Raw genomic sequence first — 25335 nt, forward strand, 5'->3', positions numbered from 1 at the left:
AAATAAGGGTTCAATTTGGTGATAATCCTTCCGTTTCCCAGGCCGGGAAATGTGCAATATTCACTGCTCAAATAAAACAAACATTGCCCAAAGCACAGCCTGGGAACCAAAAGGCAAACCCTAATGTGCCCATTTGCACAGGAGGCAACTACCTGTTGAATGCTTCCCTCCATAGATGTTCGCGTCAGTGAAACTAACCTCACTTTTTCACCAATCTCTTTGTAAATCTCGAAGAACTCCTGCTTCACCCGATCACCGTATTCCGAATTCGTACCATTTTCACTTAATTCTTCAGCCATATTTGACAAGAAGCGAAGAAGCCAACTTTTCCGGAATTTCGATCGCGTCCCCGGGAAACCGTAGCAAAAATTACACAAAGCGGTAAACCGTTACTCTACAATACAAAGCGCACGCGTCGAGCAAAAAAAGGAGGGACAGCGACTACAGCTGAAATCCTGTAATAGAGGGAATATTCAAATTGTAGTGAACAGAACACAATAGGTACGTTCAAAGTCCATTGGAAAGTGTGTAATGTTCTTTCACAAATCTGATCATTCCGTTGTCAGTGACTGATCCTCGGAATTCTTACCGTTCATAAGAAATTAGCAAATTAGTAGATTTTAGAAAGAATGATGATTGTATTACAAATTTTCCGAACAATTCCAAGTTCACACAGATTAATTTCGCCTTGGCAGTGCTGTCATCTTCTACGCGCCATTTTGAATATACCGTATTCGTGCACGCCTAGTACCTCGCTTGTTACGATATTTATTCCCAACACACTAACCCGATCCGCAGAAAAGTGATTTTCATTGTTCATTTGCTCATCTCTATTCAATTGGCTGTGGGCATCGTGGTGGTTGTGGGTACTGTCGCCATTTGCAATTTGTGATTACTCCGTGCGCTGGTGTCATCGTGTTTTTCCTTACAAATAAAGTGGAATTACGAGCGGAAATCGTTAAGCGGACTAAGTTAGTGAAGTGCATAGAGCTACGTTTATATTTGGTGAATAGAAGGTGAGTTGATTTGATTTATTAGACGAAATCATGGGATTTTCACGATGTGTCATTCTGGTATGGAATGGCGTTTTGTTAAGCGGAGGGTTTGGTACTCCGCCGAGCAGAGTATGCGCGCGAATATCTCCACAGCAATGGGGTTCTGATTTTGCATTGAATGATGGTAAAATTGCATTGGCGGCAGGCGAAACACCGCCTTTCGTGCTGGATAGCCACATGCGGATGAGCATTTGCCGTTAAACAGAAATTCCACAATTGAACCGGCTCCATTTTTCTTTGCGTGCACGATGCGCTTGGTATGGCTTCCGCCCGGCAATATTTTCTGGGCGATTACCAACGTGATCGCTGCGCATTCTAATGTAAATTGAGTTGAATGGCCTCAGTTCGATAAGATAATTGCGGATTTCACAACACTTGGGGCTCCTTGCAATCTGCAAGCAAAACGAGCCTTATCATAGGCGTCTCCCGGGGAAGAAGCAGCCGCAACTCTCGCACCTGCCGGTTGGCAATTTCTTCTCGCTTGAGATACACACCCGCAAACAATGCGATCTTGACTTGGGAGGCGTCCGGTACGCGATCTCAGGTTACTGGTTTTCCGGTCCATGCTACGCGCGAAGTTGGACGCTGTCGGTGGGCATTTGTACCGAAAACCAGTTTGAGATGTTTTCATCAAGTGGTGGCTTGGCGAAATGTATTCGGAGAATTCACTGTTGTGCGCTCGCAAGCCTGTCTGGAATAATCAATGTTATCAGGCGGCGTGGTTGTTTTTGCAGTTATGCGGAATACACTCGACTCTCCGGTCGACGCGAGGTCATGGGGTTTATGAGAACGCAAACTTCGACTGAAGTATTTTTCAAGTCTGGTTTTATTTGTTTCTTCATCGGCATCTCCTCACACTGCCTATCAGCGTAGTTCAGCCGGATCCATCTTCATAAGTTTATGGGACTCGACCGTGAAAATGCGAGTTTCTCGTTACCTTTCATTGCAACCTTCTTCCTTCTGTGCTGTACATTGACGTTCGGAGGACGACAAGCTTGTGTACAAATGTCTTGTTTCTCGTCATGAAATTCCAAAGCGACTTGGTCGATTTACGCAAACTCCACACTCTGAAAACCATGGACAAATTGGCGGGAGTAATTGCGCTCGTATTGACGTTCACTATCTCAAGTAATGGTCGACAATTTTGAAACTTTCGGGAACATTGAAGTTTTCAATCTTGTAGAATTGTGAGATGCCTCCACAGAGAATTGTCCCCAACACGCAATTTTGTCTCATTTCATTTTATCAAATTTCGCTTGGTAAATTTTCATTTAAACTGTGCGACTTCATAGCTCTGGTATTTCCAAGCTTTAGCTTCTTGTGGAGGACAGAGGAGTTTCATGGCCTTATGGATCGCTCAATATTCGTATTCCTCTATTTGGGATTGGGTTTCATTTTAGTATGTGCATGATGCACAGGTGAAGTGTTCTCATCTTTGGGGGCCTCTGTAAAGCGCATGGGTCCTTCGAAGGAGAATCTAGCCTCGGGTTGTTGGAACTAACCCTTGAAAAATATTTCTTCTTCAATCTTGCCAAATTTATGTCCATTTTTCTGCATAGAGCCAGAAAAAACGGTCAATGTAATATCCAGTTCTAAAAATTTATGCTTATATTGCCATGAAGGTAAGGTTTTTAGTTCGATAGCAGGGAAGCGGGGGATACGCTCTCATATTGCAATAACTTCCATTCATTTCAATTTCCTTTTGGTTTCTTCCATGCATTCCTTCGCATTGCACCTTTACATGAAGTTAGATCGCCTAACTATGCTTTGATAGTTTCACATCGTTTGTCTCAGCAAAATAATTTACAAGTCAAGAAGCGGAATTTTCCCTGCAAAGGCCTAAATGGAGAAATTCCGTCTCCACGCATTGCTTCTTCGATTACAACATGTGAAGAATATGTAACTTTGTAACGCTTCGGTGATCATTCAAATTTCTACTTGTATCCCACATCTACGAGTGAAAGAGGCCAATCTTGGGGCTACAAAGACGGCAAGGGCAATTGTATCTTCGTTAGTGAAGAGTATATCTTTTGAAAGAATTGAAAATGTGATTAATTTGCATTTTGCGTAGTTTATCACATCTTCCGCTGGGTCTATTGTTTACACTTGGATCGCTTCAAGTTTTCATTGGGATGGCAGGGCATTGTCATGCTAGGCATCCCATTTTTCGTTTGTTATATTTTTACCATCGGAATCTTGAAATATAAACGAAACATTTGCAGTATCATGCCTACATAAGAAAACTCGCTCGCGACTCTTTATCGCATACCGAAAACTTGACGAGAAGTCAGATAACCGCGCTGTTTTCCTCCTTCCTTCAGCCGCTTTGATGGAAATTGCTAGGCCTTCGGTAGATGATTAATACTTAAGTCTTTAAGTTGCTGTAAACCTATGAGAAATCGACATGTCTTTGTATTTATCTTATTTCCCTGAAAATTCCTTAAATATTTAATTTGCGGTTATCAATTATACCTCACTGAGTAATTTCCAATATTGAAACTGTATTCGTTTTGGTTTCCAGTGCAAACTGGAATTAAAAACTTGCACATTTGAACAAACTCCGCTCCGATGGGATCCGGACGTTGTTTCCCGGGGAATCACCCGTTGTCACGAATTCTCCCGCCACGTGGTCTCCAATATATAACTCGTTCTTGTCCTTTTGGTCTCCAAATCTTCGTAATTCACTCAGTCCTCTGAAGTATTTTCGGGTTTATCTTTTGCACGTGCACTTTGATATTGAATCTACAATTGATACAATACTTGATGCTTTTTAAATACCTCCAGGGATCGGTTAACCATTTCGGTCGTGGTCAATTTTCCTTTACCTTCTGTTTTGAACTTGAATACTCCCAGTTATCCCCGATTGCAAATTATCTAATGAGCATGGTTTGCATAACACCTTAAATTAGGGGAGAAATTTTTCGAATCACCCATCTAGATTCGTAATGTTCTGATAATAGTATGTCATCTCGTATAGGGTGCGGCTATCATCACACATCAACGGTCTTGGTACGCGGGGGCTTAGTTCCCGGAGAGTTATAGCCTACAGTTCATGGATTGATATTTTTTTTAGCTTTCATATCACAATTGAAAATAAGGAACAAGAGAAAAGTCTTATTTTAATCAAAATACATATTTTAGAAATTTTAGAAAGTTGCGGTCTTCGAAAATTGTCCCGAAAATGAAGGCGACTAGTTCCAAAAATATTCTATCAACGAAATGTAAAAAAAATTCAACTTTAAGAAGGAATTCTTTGTTTTTTCCAATTTCGAGAATGTATATGTGCTTTATGTCTTCGATAAAAAAGGGAAGAGACGAGAGCTATAACAACAAGCAAATATTTCTGCAAAAGACGCCAGTGTGAGTTCTACTGCTCTTCTCATTTCATTACAAATATAATGGTTTAGTGTACTTCATTACATAAGTTCAAAGTCACCAATCGAGCTCATGTTAGCACCTATTGTGGTTGAATCGCGCTTGCATCAAGGTAAACCAGATCGATAAATCTGATCATCTCGTCGATATGTATGCGCGTCGTATATTCATATTTAGTCAAAACAATTTTTTACTGCTTCGAAGCAAGTGGAATGACGATTGAATAGGTTGAAACAGGTTACCAAATGATTGCTGTATTTGCAAGAATTCAGACCATCTAATTCTGGAACGAGTGGCTGTAATTGGAGAGGTTAATCGCTCAGAGATGAGATAATTTTATGGACTGCGAACATGACTAGTATACTATATATATGTTTGATTTCTCAAGTTTATGGAGAATCTATAATTTGTCATAGGGTATTAAGCAGCTCACCAGCAGTCATAATTACGTCAATTTGGTCATTAATTGTCTTTCTTTAAGTTCAGTGGCGTTTCTGTTCTGATTTATCCCCGTATAAAATTTTAAATGGCCAATTTCTATGTTTGAAAAATTTGTTTCAGATCTTCGGTCCCTTTTCATAAAAACTGTTATGTAAATATGATGTATATTGTGTTGCAATGACTCTTTTCCAAGTTTTCATTCGCACATTTCACCAAGACCCACTACACAAAATCAACAGCGTAAATCTGACCCCACGAAGTAATTGGCTCTTATTATGGATTCACATCGCACAAGATCTGGTTAATACTTCCATATATGCACTTCGAAATCATATGCCGAGTCAACCCGCAACAACTTTATACCTATTTAATGTTGAAAATTGGTCACATTTAGATGTTAGATCTTAACGTCGAATTTGATGAATTTAATCAGACACTCAATCTTAATCCTTGAAAGGATTAGTGCGTATTAACTACTGCATGTGCCCTTGACTCAAAGTCACTGTCGGCCATTTAGTGGAACAGAATATCGAGAACTATTGGGATGGTCAAATATTGGAATAAAAGCCTAAAAGTTTCGATGATTATGTTAATTTGAATATGTACAAGAAATGGAAGCAGAGGTGCGATTTTCATTACTAATTCATAGTAAACTTTCAGATTATAACTGAGTAACCAACATCTCTGAGAAAGCTGGAAAGTGTCAATTGCGACTATTTCGAGAAAAATTTTGTTGGGATACAGAAAGTGTGTTTTTCGAAGAAAATGAGTGAAAATTATTTCGTTTCAAATTTGAAAATATATTCGGCTGAGTGAATAATGAGAGTAGATAGTCTGATTTGAATTTTTCAAGCGTTCAATCAGTGGAGAGGGCAGATAAATGCTGTAAGATGGTAATAAATGTTAACAAATGTAATCTTACAATATTCCAAATTTCTATCAATCCACAGGATCTGTTACTTCTAGTCGGGTTTTTAAGTAAGGCGATTTTGTTCCTGTTATATCAATCAATCGACTATAATAGATTGAGCTGAATGACTACATATGCTATTTTAGATGCATCAGTTTCGCTATAAACGTCCCATTTCATCATTCCGCCTCAATAGATGAGATTTTCCCAGCAATGTGCTCCAGTGCCAATTTGAATATCTTTCTCTTAAAGTTGAATTCTCAAGTGAGTCAGACTCTCAGTAAGCCTTAACTGAGTCCTGATTTGACTGGCGTTAAGTCTTATCCATTGTGGCCTGGAGACTAGTATCGGCGGTAGCTTAGATCGCTACCGCTGATATAACATCAATTTAGGGAAGAGTGAACAAATAAATAACATCCCAGTAATCTACATAAACAACCTCGAATAACAAGACGGCAAAGTTCTGATTATTCGTATGGTCAAGAGACTGATGGTTTTGTACGAATTATCGGAAATACAGGGGTTCGGAAAATTTGTATGAATTAGCCGGAAATATGAATTATTGGGATTCCACTGTATTTGCATAACGGGGAATTTCCGCTTCCGATTCTGTACATTATCTGTGTAGAATTTTAACCGTTACAAACTTGTATTACACACAATAAGGCTTTTGCACCATTTCTGTGAAAGTTTTAATTGACAAGAGTTTGGTGGGCTCGACATTATTAGATTACAAGGCCAAGAGCGCTGCTTTTGCTTATTGACTATTGGATGCTTTCTTACTTTACTCATCGACACTCGACTTGGGACATATAAGCATTCACAAATATGGCATCTAGCGACCCTTAATGCCATTCCCTTGCTTATAATGTTATCTATTGTTTTTTGATGACTTGGTTCGTATATATTAATTTTGCATGTTTGCGCTAAAATTCGAATCTTTTCATTTGTAGTTTTTTGAACTCTTCTATGTAGTCAGTTTTTGAAGAAATTCTTTTGAATGGCGAACAAGTTTTCTTTATGTCGCACATATGTGTATACCTCTCGGCGAAGAGGGTTCTAACCTACCGTTGACGATTAATTGTGTAATATACATATATGGTACTTTTTGATTTCGAATCCTCGAGTGCCAAAGTGCTAGTTTAAACCAACCTTCTATACGAAAATAGTACGTTTTAGGTTCTTTCTGCTACGGTTTTCGTTACGCCCTTGACTACTACACAAATTGTTCTACGTGAACCTTGCTGGTTCTGTCCACAACTTATTTAGTTTTCATTTACCTATCAGTTAATCTGAGAAGGCAGATAAACTGGTCCCTGATGCCAAAATTTGAGTAACTTCTAAATCTGAGAGATGATTAATATACCATACATACCAAGACACTAGAAATCTACCTAAAGACCGCTGTCAAAAGTCGTGGCTTGAACGTTTAACAATGATTTTAAGACTCGACTCTGACCAAAATTAATCTAGATGGGCAGATTCCACTATCAGATGGAATAAAAGCTGAAAGAATGAAACGAATCAAGCTTCTGATTGCAGTCGGATCAGTTCTTCTAAGCAGAAGATTTTCGCCGGAGTGTATATAAAAGGTCAGTGACAACTGTTAAAGCGAATGTCGCCAAATAATCATTGGCCATTGAACACGGTCCGCACTAGGAATGTTTTTTTAAGTATGACCCTCAGGTTGAAAGAGCTGTATACCCTGGGATTTGTTTTATTTATTTAGATGGCATTCGTAAGTCTCTTTTTACATTCCGCACTTGACTTTAACAGGCCAAGTTTACTTATTACTTATTGAATTTGAAAAGTAAATAATTACATCATCCCTGTCTGCTTTTTTTTGTTGTAATATTTTTGCCATCAAGATTAACTCATTCACAACGCCTGGTAAGCCAGCTTGTGTTTGGAGTTATTTTTAAGTGAATATCAGAGATGCGTGAATTTTACCTATTGAAGGTACCACAGATGTGCGTATGACTGTCAAGACAGTTATAATTTCTCGGAGTGTCTCTTTTACCTTCTTTTCTCTTGCTTGCCCGAAGATAACTTCTACTGCAAAGTTTATTTAGAAATTTCATATTTACTATTTTATTTTGTTTTATAAGGTGTCCGTCAATCTTCATCAGCTTTTCAAATATAATCGTTTCATTAATAATGCAGAAGTTTCTCCATTAACATTGATATTTGGAAGCCAATGTTTGAACTTCATGCTTTTAATTTTATAGGAAACTAGTTTTTTCTTCATATTTGCTACCAGCAACTTCTTAGCGAATTCTTCGGAAACTTCGTGCATCGTCTCATAGGAATGCAGACTACACGACTGGCTAAGCTATCTGCGGCGAGTGCATAATGTTTGCATTAAAAATTCAAGGTTAATGCTGCCGACATTATCGAAGAAATATGCAATCTGCTGTTCGCAAGATTTTATTGACAAGGTTGACGATGCTCTTTGCATTTGTGCTATTGTACTCAATTGATTTGCAGATTTTGGTGGTCGCTGTGTGTGTATAAAAATAGGTGGAACATAGGTGACATCATTTCAAAGCTCTTTGGTATATGAGGCTATGAATAAAACGCGTGAGTGCTGAAAGAATGACAACAATGATAGATGAAAAGTGTGGAGTTTTCTGTAGAAAGTGCGTCAATTGTATGGATTCGAATTAGTTGCGACTCAGTAAATTTCTACTAATGAGCAAGCATTTCATTGAATGTTCACCTTAAATTGTTATCAGCCTTGATAAGATAATCCAATGAGTAAAATGGTCATTCTATTCCAATTGCAAATGTTAGTCAAATTTTAATATAAATCATAATAAGCTGCTCAAAAAATCGTTTTTGGAAATTGTCGAACACAGAAGTTCATGTTCAGACGGGAGAATGCTACGTGCTCAGATATTTACGCTGAATTACATATCAATTGAAAATCAACTGTGTCCTTACCTTTTGTGTCAACTATTTACCGCGAACCTGAACGTTTATATATTTTCATAAAGTAGTGTGAGACAGTCAAAATAGTAGTCGCATTTTCATGGATGATGCATTATATTTTTTAATATCGTCCTCTATAAAAGCGTTTTAGTGCACGCTAAACATTTGTCGGCTACGTGAATAGTTAGTACATACCTAGAAAAATGATTGCTGTGAGGACCCCATTGGAAATTATGTAACATACACAATATGTTGGGAATACCATTTCCAACGGTTACCTTCCTTACTCATAACAATATTCTCCTGTGTGTGATATATCCAAGTTTTGTCTATCGCGACGCACAGGTGTTGTGGACCCGAGAATAAAACCAGGAGGCACCAGAAGATAGAGGCGGTGAAAGAGCCAATACGAATGGGAAAAAATGAAGAAAATCGAAATCTCTTAATAATTCATGGGCACAGTGGCACGCGATTTCTACATTAGTTATTAACTTTTTCTATCCGTGTGTATGTATTTGTCGAAAGTAGTGTTAGTTGAGTGTGTCCACTGCGAGTTCACATTGAATTGGTGGACTTTAGAAGGAATGAATTAAATCAACCGCGGCAACAAAAAGAAATGGAGCGTAGTATACATTGCTTTTGATCGCAGAAGGACACGTATAAAAGCGAATGTGAAGGAAGCTACGCATCGACATATTTAATGCATTCCGTTTGAGTTTTTCTACACGTAGAACCCAAGGGAGCAATGAGAAAGCGACATTATCCTCATCTTTCGTGAGAAAATATTTTTTATTTAGAAATAATAGAGGACTGGGTTAGAAAATCAATTGTCTAAAAAAATCATTCAGTAGATACTTTTATACGAATTGCAATTATGAAATTGTGCAAATTGAGATTTGGTAGGGGTCATTCCAAAATATTTTTTAATATTTCTGAGAATGTAGTCAAACCTATTGTTCGATCTGGCCCAATCGATTGATTTAGTTTATGCTCATGGAATCTGATGCGAAGCTATGAAGAATTGACATCACATGAAAAGAGGACGTAACAAGAGAATCGAGGATCTAATTTTAGATTTTGTTGACAAAAATATAAATATTTATGAGAAAACAGTTTTCTTTGAGGAGTACTTACACACAATATGTTTATTTCCCTTAATTTCTACTGTTCTTCATGCATGTATGGCTGAAAATTGATAATGTAATCTAAATGTGTGAAATGAAAAACTTCAAACTGTCCTGAATAAATTGAATCAAAATCATCCACCCATGAAGTGTGAATTTAGTATCAACTTCAAATATGTATTAAAAACTGGGAACAATTAAAAGGATATAGTTACTCGCATGATCCTCGTTTCTTTCTTTTGTTAAAACTCCCAGAAAGAAAAACGGCCTGACAGAATTTTCGAAAAGCATGTAAAATATTAATCGGAATTTAATCGCCGGCTACCGTTGTGTTGCCCTGGTGACGAATTGTTTTGACCAGGCATCTGGATGAAATAATAATATTGGGAATACTCTGTTTTGTAGCGTTTCACCGCTAGCTCGTCGCCCATTGTCCTGCATTTGTCTTTTCTAAAGCATATAGAGCTATTCTTTTCTCAGCCCTACCCATCTATATTTTATGTTTGAAATGTGTGCGGGATATGAATATAGGTTCATGTATTGTATGATATATAATATTCATTATCCTTGCTGTGGTGTGTTCATTATACACTCTCCATTGCCGTCGAATACTTTTTTCTTTCGTACTAATAGCACCTTGTCCATGTGTCTATATCACTGATGCATTATTTTAATGATAGTTGGTAATGATACTGTGTCTTCCAAAACTTGGATTCCCATGTTTTATATTTAATGAAGTAATGTTTGATGAACTGGATGGGAACTGTCGGTCTCACCAGCACTGCCCTCAATAACGAAGACTGCTGGCTAAAATATTGACGAACATTGTCATTGATATGGATAAAGCTTTCTTGTGATTAGTGTCAAGTCTTTAAATCAAATTTTGATGAATAATGAAACATGTGAATATTAGCAAATGGTGAACCTACCTTAGTTTGCAAAAGTTCATCCAGCGATAATTCTATTGGTAGATCGGCTACAATAAACTATTGCAGTGAGAAAAGTTTGATATGCCTCTGTAAATATTTTATTAGAAAACTTAAGATGCATATGTTGAAATGGAATAGCTTGGGGTTTCGTATATTAGAAGGTAAAGTATACTATAATCCTCTGTCTTATTCACTAACTATCATCTATGCCTTGTATGTCATATTTATTATTTTGTCTAAAGCCCCCTTGATATAGGCCTTCTGGTAAAATGTCAATTACCCCCTCGATATGCTTTCAATTCTTCATGTACATTTGGCGGTTTCCTATTGGATACCAATTGTCCTTTCCCGGTGTTTGCATCCCATGGAATCGTGGAATTGTGGTAGTAACACTAACCCTTATTGAAGGGGAAATGGGTGCCTGCTGAAATAGTCCGAACTAAAGACTGGTAAGAGGAGGAAGGGCAAGCAAAGTGTGAAGAGGAGTTTCACTTACTGGCTTTTTTACTGGTCAAACGGAATTTCAGTAGATAGCCTTGATGCGCTACATACATGTCTATATACACGTTAGAAACGAGTGAAGCATACAGGAAACTATTGATATTATCGATGTATGGACATACCCTCGTAGGACCGGACGGGGTAACTTAACTATCTGTATTGTCTATTGTCTATTTGCATTCAAGTTTCTATGCGCTATCCCCACTTTTTTCTAGGAGTTGACGTTTTCTAGCTGTTCTGATAGTAGAAAGCACTTTTGTAGACTACGATCAGATAAAGTCAGGCGACCAATCTAATTTTCATTAGTCGTCCTCCATATCTTTTAGAATCATGCAGTTTAATATTTGTGGGAAAAGTGATGTTTCAGTGTTAAGATTTTCTTCCACAAAGTGATTGGAAATAATTTTGTGATATTTGGAGGTATTGATACTTAGAGGTGTGTAGAGCAATGTTAACAATATTTCATATAAATACGAACCTTTTGCGTATTTGTCAATTTGTTATCGAGATTGAAAGATTTGGCTGCAGCATGGATTTTGGGTAATCTGATATTGTAGTATTTCAATTTGAATTATTTTTCTTGATCTTTTCCTTAACATGGCAATATTCTGAGCTCCTGATCATGTAGGTCTTAATATTCTCGTTATCTAATATTATCGAGGAAAACCATTCGGACTCGTACGTTTCTGGCATCTTTGGATCCAATTAAAAGTGCTGACAGAATATTCCTCTAACCCATCCTACCTAGAATACGATTCCTGTATTGAATCAGTACACCTGATCTACATTACATTCGTTCATCATGAACATGATTAACTTCAAATGCTGGATCAAATCACACCATCAATTATATCTTATGGTAAAGCTAGTCAAAGTTTGCTCTTATGTTTATTAGACAGTCTCGATCTGCAGAAACAATGATAAATAAGCCCGGCTTATTCCAATTATACTTGGGAAATATAGTGTGGAGTAATCTTATAAATCGTGGGTGCTCATTGTAAAAGCCACGCACGCGCAACCCATTCATTCGTTGCTGCAAATGTTGATAGTTTAATGTGTTGTATAAAAAAAAGCGAAAAACAGAATTGTACCACACGAGACTACATATCGAGTTTCCATATTTGTACAAAGGGTGATCCGCAATTGTTGTACATTCCGAAGATTATGTAGGAAGTCATAATGAAATCTTGATTGAATTATTTATAAAGTGTATACTTATTATTGCCAATGATTTTTTCTTTGATGATCGATTAAAAGTTATTAGTCGATTTGAGCGAGGATTCGCGGCGGTTGTTTCAGATTTTAGTGGTAGCTTCTTATAAAGAATTGATTTTCTGTTAAAATCGGATAGTTTCTGCTTTGGCTTCAGATTTAAAATTACCGTTTTTTTTTTTTTACAGAATACCTGTTGAAGCAACATGAAACGTGAAAATTTGGGAAATGGTGGTGATAGCCACGATTTGAAAAGGAAACGTCTTGATGATGATGTCGTTCGTCTTTTAATCCCAAGCCGAGTAAGTAAAAATTTTATAGTGTGTTTTTTATTGAATCTGGTTCGAAATGCACCGCGGATTTTTCATATAAGCTAGCTATTAATTGAAGAGCAGCTCGCAATTCAACTGATTTTCCTGTATAATATTCTAGATTGCTGGAGCTGTAATCGGCAAAGGCGGCCAGCATATTCAAAAGATGAGATCTCAGGTATGTTTAAATATTTGTTCCAATTGCTTATTTGCTGCGCATAGACAATGAGAGTTAAAAATGAAAAAAGAAAGGTTTGGATTCACAGTTCTTTATTATTTGTTTACCAACTCTTGATTAAACTTTAATGTGCCAATTAGAAGATGGGATTCTTTTCCTTAATACACATTGCAAAAGAAAATGCCTTTCGCTAAAATTTGCTTTATTAATAATTATTATTTTATACATTATGAACAAACTTACCACCATAATATCTTTCCCACTCTCTTATTGCCATAGAAATATGTATTCCATTCTAGTCACAAAGATTTTCACGTTTTAAAGAGTCGCAAAATGAGTAAATTATATGATTAAGCCAAATACAATTTTTACTTTAGAAAATTAATCATAATCTCTCTCGTCTATTTTTAAGGCTTTTATATGAAATATTTTAGGAAGTTTAAGAAATTCAAATTAACTAAATCAATGCATTTTTCTCTCTCTTATACCCTTTATATATACAATACTGTGCCTGCTCTGATCTATGAATCGACTGAATACTACCAATCACCACCACCACTACCTTTGGGTGCTATGCAAAATGGTTGCCATGTCTCTGTGGTGTGTCTGCCTACCATTACCATTGCTACGATGTTATACCGATTGATCGAAATCTTGAATCATGCCGTGCTCTCAACTCTGCACATAACATTGTATAAAAAACTGTGCGATGATCCTGATATCACCTGGGCTTGAAAAATATGATTGTAACCTGTACCTGTGCCCACCTGTACCTGAATCATTCCATATGTCCATAATTATTGAAATCGTAAAACAAAATAAAAACAAATCCGGGAACCGAACTTCAAATTAAATCGATTACTTCCATCAATCTGGGGACAACTTTTGAACAAATTGAAAATTCGCCTTTTTAAAACGGCCATTTGGACACTACCACGATCAAATACAAAATGTTGTCTTTGTGAATATTTACCAAAACTTGTTTGTTTATTAATTTGAAACTGATTCCTAATGAACAAAATTAACATTTTTAAAAATATATTTATTGTAAAAACGGCATATTACAAATTTGTTACGGCGATGATTTTCGATATAAACAAATAATCAATGTATCACTTCCGCTTATTTCCGAACTTATAAACTTTGAAAAAATGAAATGAAAATGTACATAACGAAAATCAAATGAATATGTCGTCGTAATGGAATTTTGTATTTTGTGATCGTGTGCCTTGCAACTGACCTCTTTTTCCACGAAATTGAAAAATCGATCACTTCAATGATTCTGTATAAAAATACTATCGTCACCCTCCTGAAACTAAAATCAAACTATCAACTGATTGACATCCATGCGAAAACCAACCACCACCACAATGACCAACCAACCAACCATGTATGTGATAATCAACCAACCAAACTACCAAATTCTACGTGACCAATAATTCATAAAAAAACCAAATCAACTGATCTCCAAATCTGCAGTATAAAGCCACTGTGTCTGTCGACGATTGCCAAGGTCCCGAACGGTAAACACAATATTTAAATTTATTTTTAATTGTCTTTTTTTGAGAAAGTCTTATGATTTAGTTTTTGGTATTTTATCATATATTTTTATAAAAAAAAAACTTCTTGGAAAGTTTATTTGATTTGCCCTAAAAACATTCTAAAACGGATTTGTTGATAATAACGAGTTACAAGTAGAACTTTTACGTGATGGATATCATGTATCGATTTAATTTTCTCTGAAATTTTATAATTTCTCGACATTATTTTTAATAATTGTTTAACAGTTTAAACATAGTTATCTTCAATATCATTGTTGTTAGAATTTCATATACTAGAAAAAAATTAAAAAATTAGATGAGTATTTATCGGCATAGCGCAGGACTTATTTGTTACCGTGTCTCTTAGAAGCCCCAGCAAAATTGAAAATGAGGATAAATGTGTCCGATGTTCACGATAATGTCATGTTTTTGCTAAGATTTGATCACACCTTTGGGTTTGGTAATAATATATGCAATATGAGATATACTTAACACATCGTACTAAAACATGTACTCAGTAGTGAAATCCAATGCCTTTACGACTAATAAGTGCAAATGTGGAAAGTTGTGAATTGGGAGAACTAAAAACATAATTTATAATCCTTGTAACATGATATGTACTGCTACTCCGATTGATAACAGTCCACATTTTGAACTGAACGCAATTAGATTGTAGGGAGATCGGTTAAAGTAACATTGTCACTAAATAATCGTACCGTAAAGTTCGGTGGAGTTCGTCTATATGTCTATGAAGGAAATGCTCGATCTCAGTCTGCTGTCTGCGCGATGCCTCTCATCTCACACTAAGAAATCTCATTCATCCTCATCTATCACTGAATCGCGGTAATTGTTAATTCGAGCTGGAACGACTGTCCATTTGGTTAGTCATACGACTTCAATAAGCCTTTGCCTGTTCAGAAAAACCAGCAAAAATTACTGTCCTACTTTTTTAGATTTCTCAAATAATTCCCCTCGATTTTATCTACCTATGAAAGGAGTATAATTGTCTGAAATTATACTTGCTGGGTAGATGCTCCTGCACTATATCTCTTGTCATAAGTCTGAAAACCTCTCATCACAAATTCTCCCTTGCCCACTGAAGTCAAATTTACCCTACCCCATCTCGTAATCTCTATTTCTCTTAATCCGAAACAAATGGGACCGAGCAATTTCTTTATCATCTGCATATGGACGATTTGTCATATTGTATATTGCACTTGTATCTAAAAATTATTACATCATAACCCAAAGAAACAAATCGGTGACAAATATGCATATTAAAACCAACTTAGCTAGTTTTCTTTTGCTAAATTTATCAATATACGGATGAAGGTCACTAAAATTACTATCACTAAGACTTAAAAAAATATAACTCAACTTGTATCGTTTGAAAATTGTTTTCTATAATATCTTGAAAAATGTTAATTAAAAATTTCCGAGAGTTTTGCTGAAGATATTGATAGAAAACAAATGCTTATTGTATTGTGAACATCAGTTTAAGAATCATTTATTAACAAAACACTTTTATTCCAGCACGATCCTCATTTCTTCCGATCCTGAATCGGTTATCAGCATCGTCAGCGAGATGCTGAAATATTTTGAGGAGGTATGTTGAATTTCATTATATCATAGATTTCAGGTGTATCTATTGGTTTGAAGTTTCCAAGCTTATGTACTCTTACCACGGCATTTCGACACTGCAAACGTATAGAGAATCGCTGACATTTGGTCCATTATTCTCTCCCTTTTTGTCAGCCATAAATTAAAAATATGTTGGTCGACTCAAATACAAAATAGCTCATTACAAAATGTAGAGTTTTAATCATAAAGAACTTCCCAAATAATAATTCAATCGTTTTTCTATGTCCATTGAAGTTTTATCGAGAAAAGTAGCATAATTATACGAACGGGAAATGTCTATACATTCATAGGGTTCGTTTGAATTGTCAGCTATTCTATTGGTTTGTCCATGCCATCAGCAATTTTTAATGTTCCAAAAGCAGGCAGGACGTTTGGGTAAATTTTCGTTGCGTGTCTCTTGCATTTATGTAATTATCCATTTTAAAATTTTATAACCATTTGCGGTGTAGTTGTACGATACAAATGTAGTGTATGACCGCAAAGTTATGCGTACATACGTTTACTGCAGTTAAAATAAGAACAACCCTTGCATTGGCGAGAATACATAAAAGCGGACGGTAATAGTTTTTCAGACATACTATGTCCTACCCCGTACAAGTTTCCTTTGGAGTTAATATGATCCATGTTATTTATCATTACAGCGTGATGATGAAGTTGATGTTCGTATGTTAATCCACCAAAGCTTAGCTGGATGTGTGATTGGAAAAGGCGGTGCAAAAATTAAGGAGATCCGAGATGTAAGTACACCAGTTGTGATTTTTTTACAATCTGTCTGTTTTATTAGGAGTAGTATTGAAAAATTCAATTTGCCATGTACCTAAGCATTTTCAGGGTAGCTTACTCGGAAACTTGTGTTTAAAACTATCTCAAATACTGCATACACTGTTTAGAAAGATAGATAGCAATTGTTTAGTTTAATGCACAAGTGTAGTGGGGTCAAAAACTGTTTCGCTGTAATTCACTTCTATTCCACCTCGACCGATTTTTCTTTGGGGATAGTAATTAACCATAATTATGTATATCACTAAGATAATAACATACCTGGCATACTGTTGTATGAACACTGATAATGTTCAAAAATGCAAAACCTTATTAACCGTGAGTTAGTCTAAATAAGCACGCAGTAACAATGAATATATTTCAGGTTCTATAGAAGCAAGTGTTGCCAAAACTTTGCACCTGATGAATTTTGAAAACAGATAGTTTCCTTTCTGCTTTTCTGGGATGCTTGTTCTTGTCAAAATTTGAAATATTAGAATCAAAAGATTATCTGGTCCACTTCATTGAAGTACTTTAGTCGCTTAAAAAAGAAATTATTCACCACCAATGAAATTGGTAACTCCCTTAGCAGTAACTATAAGAAATTACGATAGCCATTAGCTAGAAGTCGCCACATAACATCCAATACCATTACAGCTTTTATTCAAACGCCAAATGACTGTGCAGGTTTTTTATATTTACTTGAATTTTACTCCATCCCCTGATAGCCCACTTTAACCGCCGTCCCTATTCGATAAAAGAAGACTTTCGGTTGTGTAGTCAAACACGACTTTGTGCATTTTCCACTTCACTGTACTTTTTTATATTGTGTGTTCCCTTATTGATATTTTATTGATCGATACTTACCAGTAATTTGTTACCAATGACAACTTTTGCCATGTCAAATTCAAGGAGGTATTTTTTTGATGGTTGTATGTGCTGTCGATGCCGTGCTACTACCTGATGCCTTGTTCATGGCTGATTCCACTGGTCATTTAGCCTGGCAGTTGACTGTTTGTGTAGGCACGATAAGCGAAGAGGATTTGTGCGGTATGGTGGGATGAGAAGGAAATTATTGACATGAATTGAGAATATATGCGTTTTCCTTTTTGAAAAGCTCACAGAGCGGAGTGAAGTCATGAAACATGGCCGTCAAGTATTTTTGTTTTTAATGCTCAGAGGATTTTCTAAACATTTCTAATGAATGTGTTTTCCTAATTGAATCTGATTTTTTTAAGTTTATTGGTAGCATTTCTTACTACACAGTTTTCATAAAAACACAGATAAATTTAAATGCAGGAATGAGTGTGTTAGTTATGTAGTAATTGAACAGGGTTAAGTTGTACAAAAATCATATGTGCATAGAAAATTTCTTCTGACAATTTTTGCTTCCATGTCAATTGAAATTTATCCTGCAATTGCCTTGAGATATCAGTTGCCCGTGAAGTGCAAAATAAAATGTTCGCCCCGAGTTCACTACTTATTCAGAGGATGTGATTTTCTTCTTTCACTTTCCAAAACACCCGACATTTTTTAATAAACGGCAGATGTGCGATTCCATATTGGGTTGTGGAGTCATATAATTTTCTTGCAAATTCAAATTCACCAATCGAAAGATATTGCGAACCTGGTCAATCTGGCCTAAACGCTGCGTATCCATAAGACAATTGCTTCTATTTTATGCTTTGCCTCATGAAGTCTTAAAATGATTGAAATTTTTAGGAAGTAGGTATGATCTTATGACTTTGGATCATTTGCTTCTGAAGGCAAAACTGAATCGCTAGTTATTCTGTTACAGTTGATCTATTTAAAATTTGTTGTATCAAAAATCATGAAAATGTTTTCACTTGGTCGGTTTAATTCCAATGAAATGAAAATAGGCAACAACAATGTACAATACAATCATATGTATGCTATATTGGATATTTCGAGGAAACCTGTTGCGTATTCATATGCTTTATGTTCAATCACATTAATCGTCAGGCATCATTCATTATCCTTAAGTCCTACTTCATAATTATACTAACTCCTTCATTTCAATATTCCAAGTTATTAGGTCGACAATTTACTTGAGTGCACTTTATTAGATTTACAAAAGTATGCTTCATCGCACTCCATGCCACCTACCCCCTCATTCGTTCGTTCACCTGAATTGGAGACACTTTCTGTCCCAACACAAATATCACCACTCGTATTTTCCGATTTTGTCGTTTCCGGCCCCTTTTTGTAATTTCCTTTTTGATGGACAACCTGTCAGAGATAAGTTGTCGAAATGAAGTGAGGTCTTTTTTTTTTTATAAAATATTCACATCCTCAACTTTAGAGTACATACCGAATTGTCGAGAAGTAGGAAGATAATTACAAATAAAAAATAGAACGGATACACAATAAGTAAAATGTGCAAGAAAGAACGTACGAGTACGAAAATTTCAATCTTCATCTTCTGACCTTCTATACGTTTTCCTCGCTCCCAAAATGCACCGGTTAGTTCCAGCTGTCGTGCCAACAGACGCAGATTTTGTGCAAGGAAAGGACACGGGAGGCAATTGCTCGTGTTAGCCACACTATGGCTGGGGAGTAGAGAAAGATGATTTTGTGAATGGATAGACTACTTGAAACTGCTGATAGGCATCATTTCGTAGCGTCTCTTGTGCTCAACAGTCCTAAACACTTGATTACTTCCATTTGAATTTTGTGCATATACCTTTGCCTGTTGCTTGCCTCGAAGCAATCACATGACTCCACTTCATCTGCAGTACAGAAGGCATCCTTTCTTAGCACGAAGCAATGCTCGTTGTATTACGAGATATAAACTCTGCCTAAATTTCAAGTACATGAATGTATCACGCATTCAGTCTTCAGTGCCCCTGTACATACATATTTATCAGGCAGACAGGAAAGATGTAATGAAATGAACAGCCATATGTGAGCTGGTTCCGGTTTTTGGTGAAATTATTGTGTAGCTGGGGGTAAAATAGGCATCGGATATATCGCTGTCGTTTAGGTTGAATAAGCTAAAAATGAGGATATCTATACAAGCAAGTAAAGAGAGGTGAGTTTAAGAATACGCCAGAGGATCTCTCCATAGTATTATCTCCGGCTCTTAGTAAGCTCCGGAGCAACTAGTTCGGATACCGTCAATATGCCAAAGCGGCAAATCGTATCTCATACACAGGAACGCAATTCAAGCATATTACAGAGCATATATCCACAGACTGCCGAGTACTATTCAAGTTTTTGTCCTTTCTCTCGTTCCATACAAGAGAAAAGAGAAAAACCAGTCGACAAGAGGAGAGGGGAGAGGAGACGCAAGCGTACTTAATGCCGGATGTTTCATATTGTTTAGAAAACGTCGTTTCAGTGTATTTTTACATGCCATACCTTGCCGAAGTTAAATTTCTTTATGTGAAGTGCAGAAAAGTGTGTTGGGTATTTATTTCATATATGGAGGCGGTGTTTTCACTGTAATTGTGCATTTTCTTTTAATAAATGTGCATGATCTCTACCAAGCTTATAATTATGAATATAATGAAATTTCCCCGAAATTATATTCCACAAATCGATAGTTCGGATATCAATAATATTACTAGACGGGAGTTTTTAAAAATGCCTCATTTCCGGTCGTGGATATATGTGCGACCAAAATATGAAAACATACTATAAAGCAATGATCATCGAGTGAAAGGTATATTAAAACAATTTCAATTTGTGCATTCTAAGGAGATCTTCCCTTACTGCCTTCTACAGGATGAACACAATAAAAATAAGGTTTTCATGTCCGCAATTAAAATTTAACTCACATAGTCGTTTATGCAACTCGTAATTGAAAATTTCGTGAGGATAAGTGTAATAATGTACGAAACATGTCAGTCATGTTGAGAATATGACAAATTCATGGAATTTTCATTTCTTACTAGTTTGCGACAAGAATTTACTCAACTATATTATTTTTTTCATGTACTCTGTTGCTTTCGCTTCTATACGTACGCTCTGCTTTAACCCTCTTCAAATAAATAAGGACAAACTAACAAGCCCAAGACTATTGTTGTCATGAAAAGGAAATCTATCTCCAACGTCCGAAACTTTTAGAGATAGGACATTTTCGGATATGACTGGATTAATGTTTCCATCTGGGCCAATAGTTTTATCTTTCTTATCTACACAGATTTTCACTTTTTGTAGTCGCTGGGCGCACATGTCACATCGATGAATTGTATTTGGTTCTACTATTATGGTGTGGCTTCATCAACAGATTATGCCTATCATCTTGGTGTAGGCAAATTTACAAATGTGTGGCTACGCTTTCATGTAAGTGCGGCTCCACAACTTCTTACCTACCTTTCCAACTCAATATTAGGCCAACCAATGAAAACAGGCATCCTCACCATCAACACTGTATTCCAATTTTCAAATTTTTTTCTTTTAAAAAAAAACGTGGAAAAGGACCGAACCGTCCAATTCGGTCGTCGATTTTCTAAGAATAATGACGGCTGCTTGCACGTTCACTGTGAGACAAGATGAACTAAAATGTCAGCTGCACAGCAGGGACTTGTTTTGTTTTTTTGCATGAAATATTTCTCGTGTTTCTTTTGTACATCCTGTTCTGGCCGCAGTAAATTGCAATGTAGCATGTAGTAAAGAGAAGCACTCTTGAAAAACAGGTAGGCTGAACGCTGGGAGATTAGGAAACGAGATAATAATGTATAATTTGAGCGGCTCGGTTATACATATATATACGACATATTGAGCATTTGGTGCCGTTTATTAATATTCCATTTGAACCTTATGTCGTTCGTTGGATGGAAGCTAATTTAAATCGGTTGTGGTCGTCTTTCGAGTTCGTTGCTTTACGTGTACGCTGACATGCAGACCATCGATTCCTAGGTCGATGAACAACCTATTAGATATGATTTCGTTTACGTAATTACTCTCTGCAACTCTGCAGAGGCGAACATAAATCTATTGCTTATTCGAGGATAAAGACATCTACAGATCATGTATCCTAAGTTCCTGTTGGAGATTACTCAGAAGCTATCTTTTAAGTGAAGGAAGAGCGGCAATAGGTAACCTATTTGGCTTTCAGCGTGAAACATGAGATTTCAGTTGACAGAAATGTAAAACTGCCAAGTCTTTCTGAAGGAAATGAAGACGGAAATACATTGTCTATAACTTCCATTCATGTTGATTATTTTGGGAAATATATTTATTTTCTTACATTTATTTAGCTTCTGAAAATACGTTTCAATTTACATGTGTTTATATTTGGTGTTTTCCGTAGAAAATTGGCTGCCGCATCTTGAAGGTGTTCTCCAATGTTGCACCGCAGAGTACCGACCGTATAGTGCAAGTGATTGGTAAGGCAGATCAGTGTGTAGAAGCTGTTCGTGAAGTTTTGGATTTGACCCGAGAGGTAGGTTATATTCCTTAAATATTTAGCTTGATTAGATTTAGAAATGTTAAACCTCACAATTTTCTTGATTTTAGACGCCTATTAAAGGGGCTATTCACAACTATGATCCAGTCAATTTCGATGAAATGTTTGCCGATGAGTACGGGGGCTATGGTGAAGGTCGTCAAAATGGAGGTGGTGGAAACTTCCGTGATCGGCAGTCAAGATTTGATCGCCGTGGGGATCGATTCAATGACCGCGGAGGTGATCGACGTGATGATCGCAGCCGGAGCGGTGGTCGAAGAAACGATCGCGAATACATAAATCCATGGGCCAACAATAATTTGAATAATGGTCCCAACAACTTTGGTAGTGGCGGAGGAAGCGGTGGTGGTTTCAACAATGGGTCTGGATTCGGTGGAGGCGGTGGCAACTTTGGATCGGGAGGTGGCAGCAATTATGGATCCAGTGGTGGCAACTTTGGCTCCGGTGGTGGTGGCAACTTCGGGCCTGGAGGTGGATCCGGAAACTTCGGCTCCGGTGGCGGCAGTGGAGGCGGTAATTTTGGTGCAGGCGGTGGTAGCTTCGGACCAGGCGGCGGAAGTGGTGGATATGGGTCAGGTGGTGGCAATTATGGAGGTGGCAACTTTGGTGGTGGAGCGGGCAATGGATCAGGAGGATATGGAAGCAATTTGGGGAATAATATGGGAGGAGGAAACATGGGCGGTGGATTCGGTGGCCGCGGTGGCGGCATGAATGGTGGCAACTCTGGTGGTGGTGGCGGCGGCGGTGGAGACAACAGTACACAAGTTTCAATCCCTAAAGATGTAAGTTCATAGTAATTAACAGAGCAACTGTAGAAAACAATTTCAGGTCAACAACCAATAAACTGATTTTATTCCTCCTATTTGCAGTTGGCTGGTGCTATCATTGGTAAAGCTGGCAATCGAATCCGACGCATTCGTAATGAATCCGGTGCGTACATCACCATTGACGAACCGTTGCCCGGATCGAATGACCGCATCATTACAATATCTGGCAATCCAAAGCAGATACAAATGGCGCAGTATCTACTTCAGCAAAGGTTGGTATACATTTCATTCTCCCGTTTTCTCCCTATTTGTTTCCCCCTAATTTATGACGAATTATTCACAACCCATGGTGAATTATATTAATCAACTTACTAGGGACATTATTACATATTCATTTGATTGGACTAATAATACACATAAGAAACTCATTAACGACCAGGATTACAAATATAATTAACATAAGAACAATCTAAAAAAATAACGCTTCTGCTAGACTGGAATAACTACCGTGAATGCATCTGGTGGCAGTGTTCGTTTATACTATTATTTTGATTTCTTTTCCATGTGTCGTATGTGTGTGCGTGCATTTGTGGTGTATATATCTATATTACATATCTAATAATGAGATGGAAATTGGTCATTTTTTATGTGGTACTGTCTCCCATTCATATACATTAAAACTTGGCATATTTTGTATGGAAGACTAGTGATTTTGTTGTTTGGCTTACGAAATGAACAAAAAATCGCTTGTCTTTCTACAATGTATGCTTCTTTCTACGGCTTGCTGGTGGTGCATACTTACAATAATGAAATAACAACTTCATTTTCTCCTAACAATTTTATCTTCATGACATAAACATTTTTCTGGTGTATACTGTACGATAATCGACGGAAAGTCAAAATGGACATTAACTCTACATAATTACAATTTTGAACAAGGAACTAAAATATCCTTAATGGCATTGTGTGTGTTTTACTTTATTGATGGAACCAGACGAAAAAAACCTAAACTAGGGTCCTCGATTCTATTTTTAAAATGAAAAAAAGGATTCTATTCTACTATATTCTAATCAACAGCATCTTACATAAAAATTACTAAACGATTTATGCATAAAATTAATTTGTATTTTCTTTCTATTTCTTCGTTTCAGTGTTCGCGAAAATCGCAACAAATTTTAAATTAACCCCTACGTTTTAAGTTGACTCCTTGTTTATTGTCTAACAAGGAAGAAAGGACAACCAATGGTGTGCGTTTACAAAACATATGTAATAGTCATTTAAAATCAAATTCAAATCCATCGCTTTATGAATGCCCATCGTTTGTTGTTTTTTCCGGTGAAACTTTTCACAAAAGTAGATGATTAAGCAAACAATTTTCCTCGGATTATTATGCTGTAAACAAATTTGTGTGAAAATTTACCTGTAAAAATGAGTTTTTTTTATCATTAGTGAACAACATGTATCAATAAAGTAAGAAAATCCAATTCTTATGGAGTTTTTGTGTTTTAAATTAGAAGTTATGTTTATAGGAAGGATTTATGCAATTGAGTACATGTAGATGAAGTTGTGGCAGAGCAGACAACGGTAAGCTCCCCTCGTTTTTGGAGTGGCTGCGATGTTCTGATGGAGGTTCTCGATGTTTTTCTACCCCATTATGATCTCCCAATTTCTGTCCCCGAAGCAGATCGTTGAGAGCGGAAAGCTAGTAATCGTCGATGGGGGTGGGAGGATTAGTGGACGCTCGAGCAGTTGAAGGACGGGATGCACTGTCCTGGTGAACTTTAGGTTACATTTTGTCATGCCTTTCCATTTGCTGGGGATTTCTCTCCTACGCAATTATGATAATTTCCTATACCTCTCAGAAAGAGATGCGGTTACTTTTCCCGGAGAACTTGAAATCTAAGTTACGAAGATTAATTAGCCTTGGTTTATGGATCAAATTACAAGGTGTAAGTCTGATACATATGGAGGCAAGCATGGGTCATGTTCAACATGATATATTCCAGGATTTGCCCTTGAACTACCGTATGGGATTTCTGGGGGTTAAAAATGTCTGATGATCTTTTTTCAATAAGCTGCGACTAGTTTTTTGTCACCTTCTGCTTGGGACGTGCATAAGCCACCTTCGTTAGGAACTTCGACACTACAAATTGTTGTAGAGCTTGCCCTTAGCGCTAATATTTCTTTAAAAACAAGTAGACGGTGAACTTACATTAGCCGAACAAA

General features: G+C 36.9%; 2 protein-coding genes across 7 annotated transcripts in view; one reads left to right on the top strand and one right to left on the bottom strand.

Annotated features, from left to right (window-relative positions):
* Window positions 1-694, bottom strand: part of LOC119660475 — an 89469-nt gene extending 88775 nt beyond the window's left edge. For both annotated transcript variants that reach the window (XR_005250430.1, XM_038069065.1), the window contains exons 1-2: window positions 590-694; window positions 199-455 (exon numbers count right to left, since the gene is read on the bottom strand). Coding sequence is in view for 1 of the 2 variants with exons in the window: in XM_038069065.1 (XP_037924993.1) it covers window positions 199-299 (101 nt within the window). In the remaining variant the exon portion in view is untranslated. The remainder of the gene's footprint in view (window positions 1-198; window positions 456-589) is intronic.
* Window positions 695-824: 130 nt separating this feature from the next.
* Window positions 825-24603, top strand: LOC119660462 (heterogeneous nuclear ribonucleoprotein K). Of its 5 annotated transcripts, none has more exons than XM_038069024.1 (10): window positions 825-1016; window positions 12667-12780; window positions 12911-12967; window positions 14447-14490; window positions 16042-16114; window positions 16791-16886; window positions 22187-22318; window positions 22393-23124; window positions 23212-23381; window positions 24261-24603. In XM_038069024.1, exons 2-10 carry the CDS (start codon window positions 12685-12687, stop codon window positions 24286-24288), a joined length of 1428 nt encoding a protein of 475 aa, XP_037924952.1. In that variant the 5' UTR covers window positions 825-1016; window positions 12667-12684; the 3' UTR covers window positions 24289-24603. The 5 variants fall into 5 exon arrangements, with proteins under 5 accessions (XP_037924952.1, XP_037924954.1, XP_037924956.1 ...); XM_038069026.1 differs by lacking the exon at window positions 825-1016 and adding an exon at window positions 11547-11702; XM_038069028.1 differs by lacking the exon at window positions 825-1016 and adding an exon at window positions 11663-11686.
* Window positions 24604-25335: the final 732 nt, after the last annotated feature.

Source organism: Hermetia illucens, chromosome 6 (assembly GCF_905115235.1).
Source record: "Hermetia illucens chromosome 6, iHerIll2.2.curated.20191125, whole genome shotgun sequence".
In the NCBI taxonomy this organism is placed as follows: domain Eukaryota; kingdom Metazoa; phylum Arthropoda; class Insecta; order Diptera; family Stratiomyidae; genus Hermetia; species Hermetia illucens.

Excerpts from the sequence above, each read along its gene's own strand:
- LOC119660462 (XM_038069024.1), top strand. The coding sequence starts at position 12,685 with ATGAAACGTGAAAATTTGGGAAATGGTGGTGATAGCCACGATTTGAAA. Across the intron at positions 23,125-23,211 it reads AAGTTTCAATCCCTAAAGAT|TTGGCTGGTGCTATCATTGG; the intron begins GTAAGTTCATAG and ends TCCTATTTGCAG. Across the intron at positions 23,382-24,260 it reads CAGTATCTACTTCAGCAAAG|TGTTCGCGAAAATCGCAACA; the intron begins GTTGGTATACAT and ends TCTTCGTTTCAG.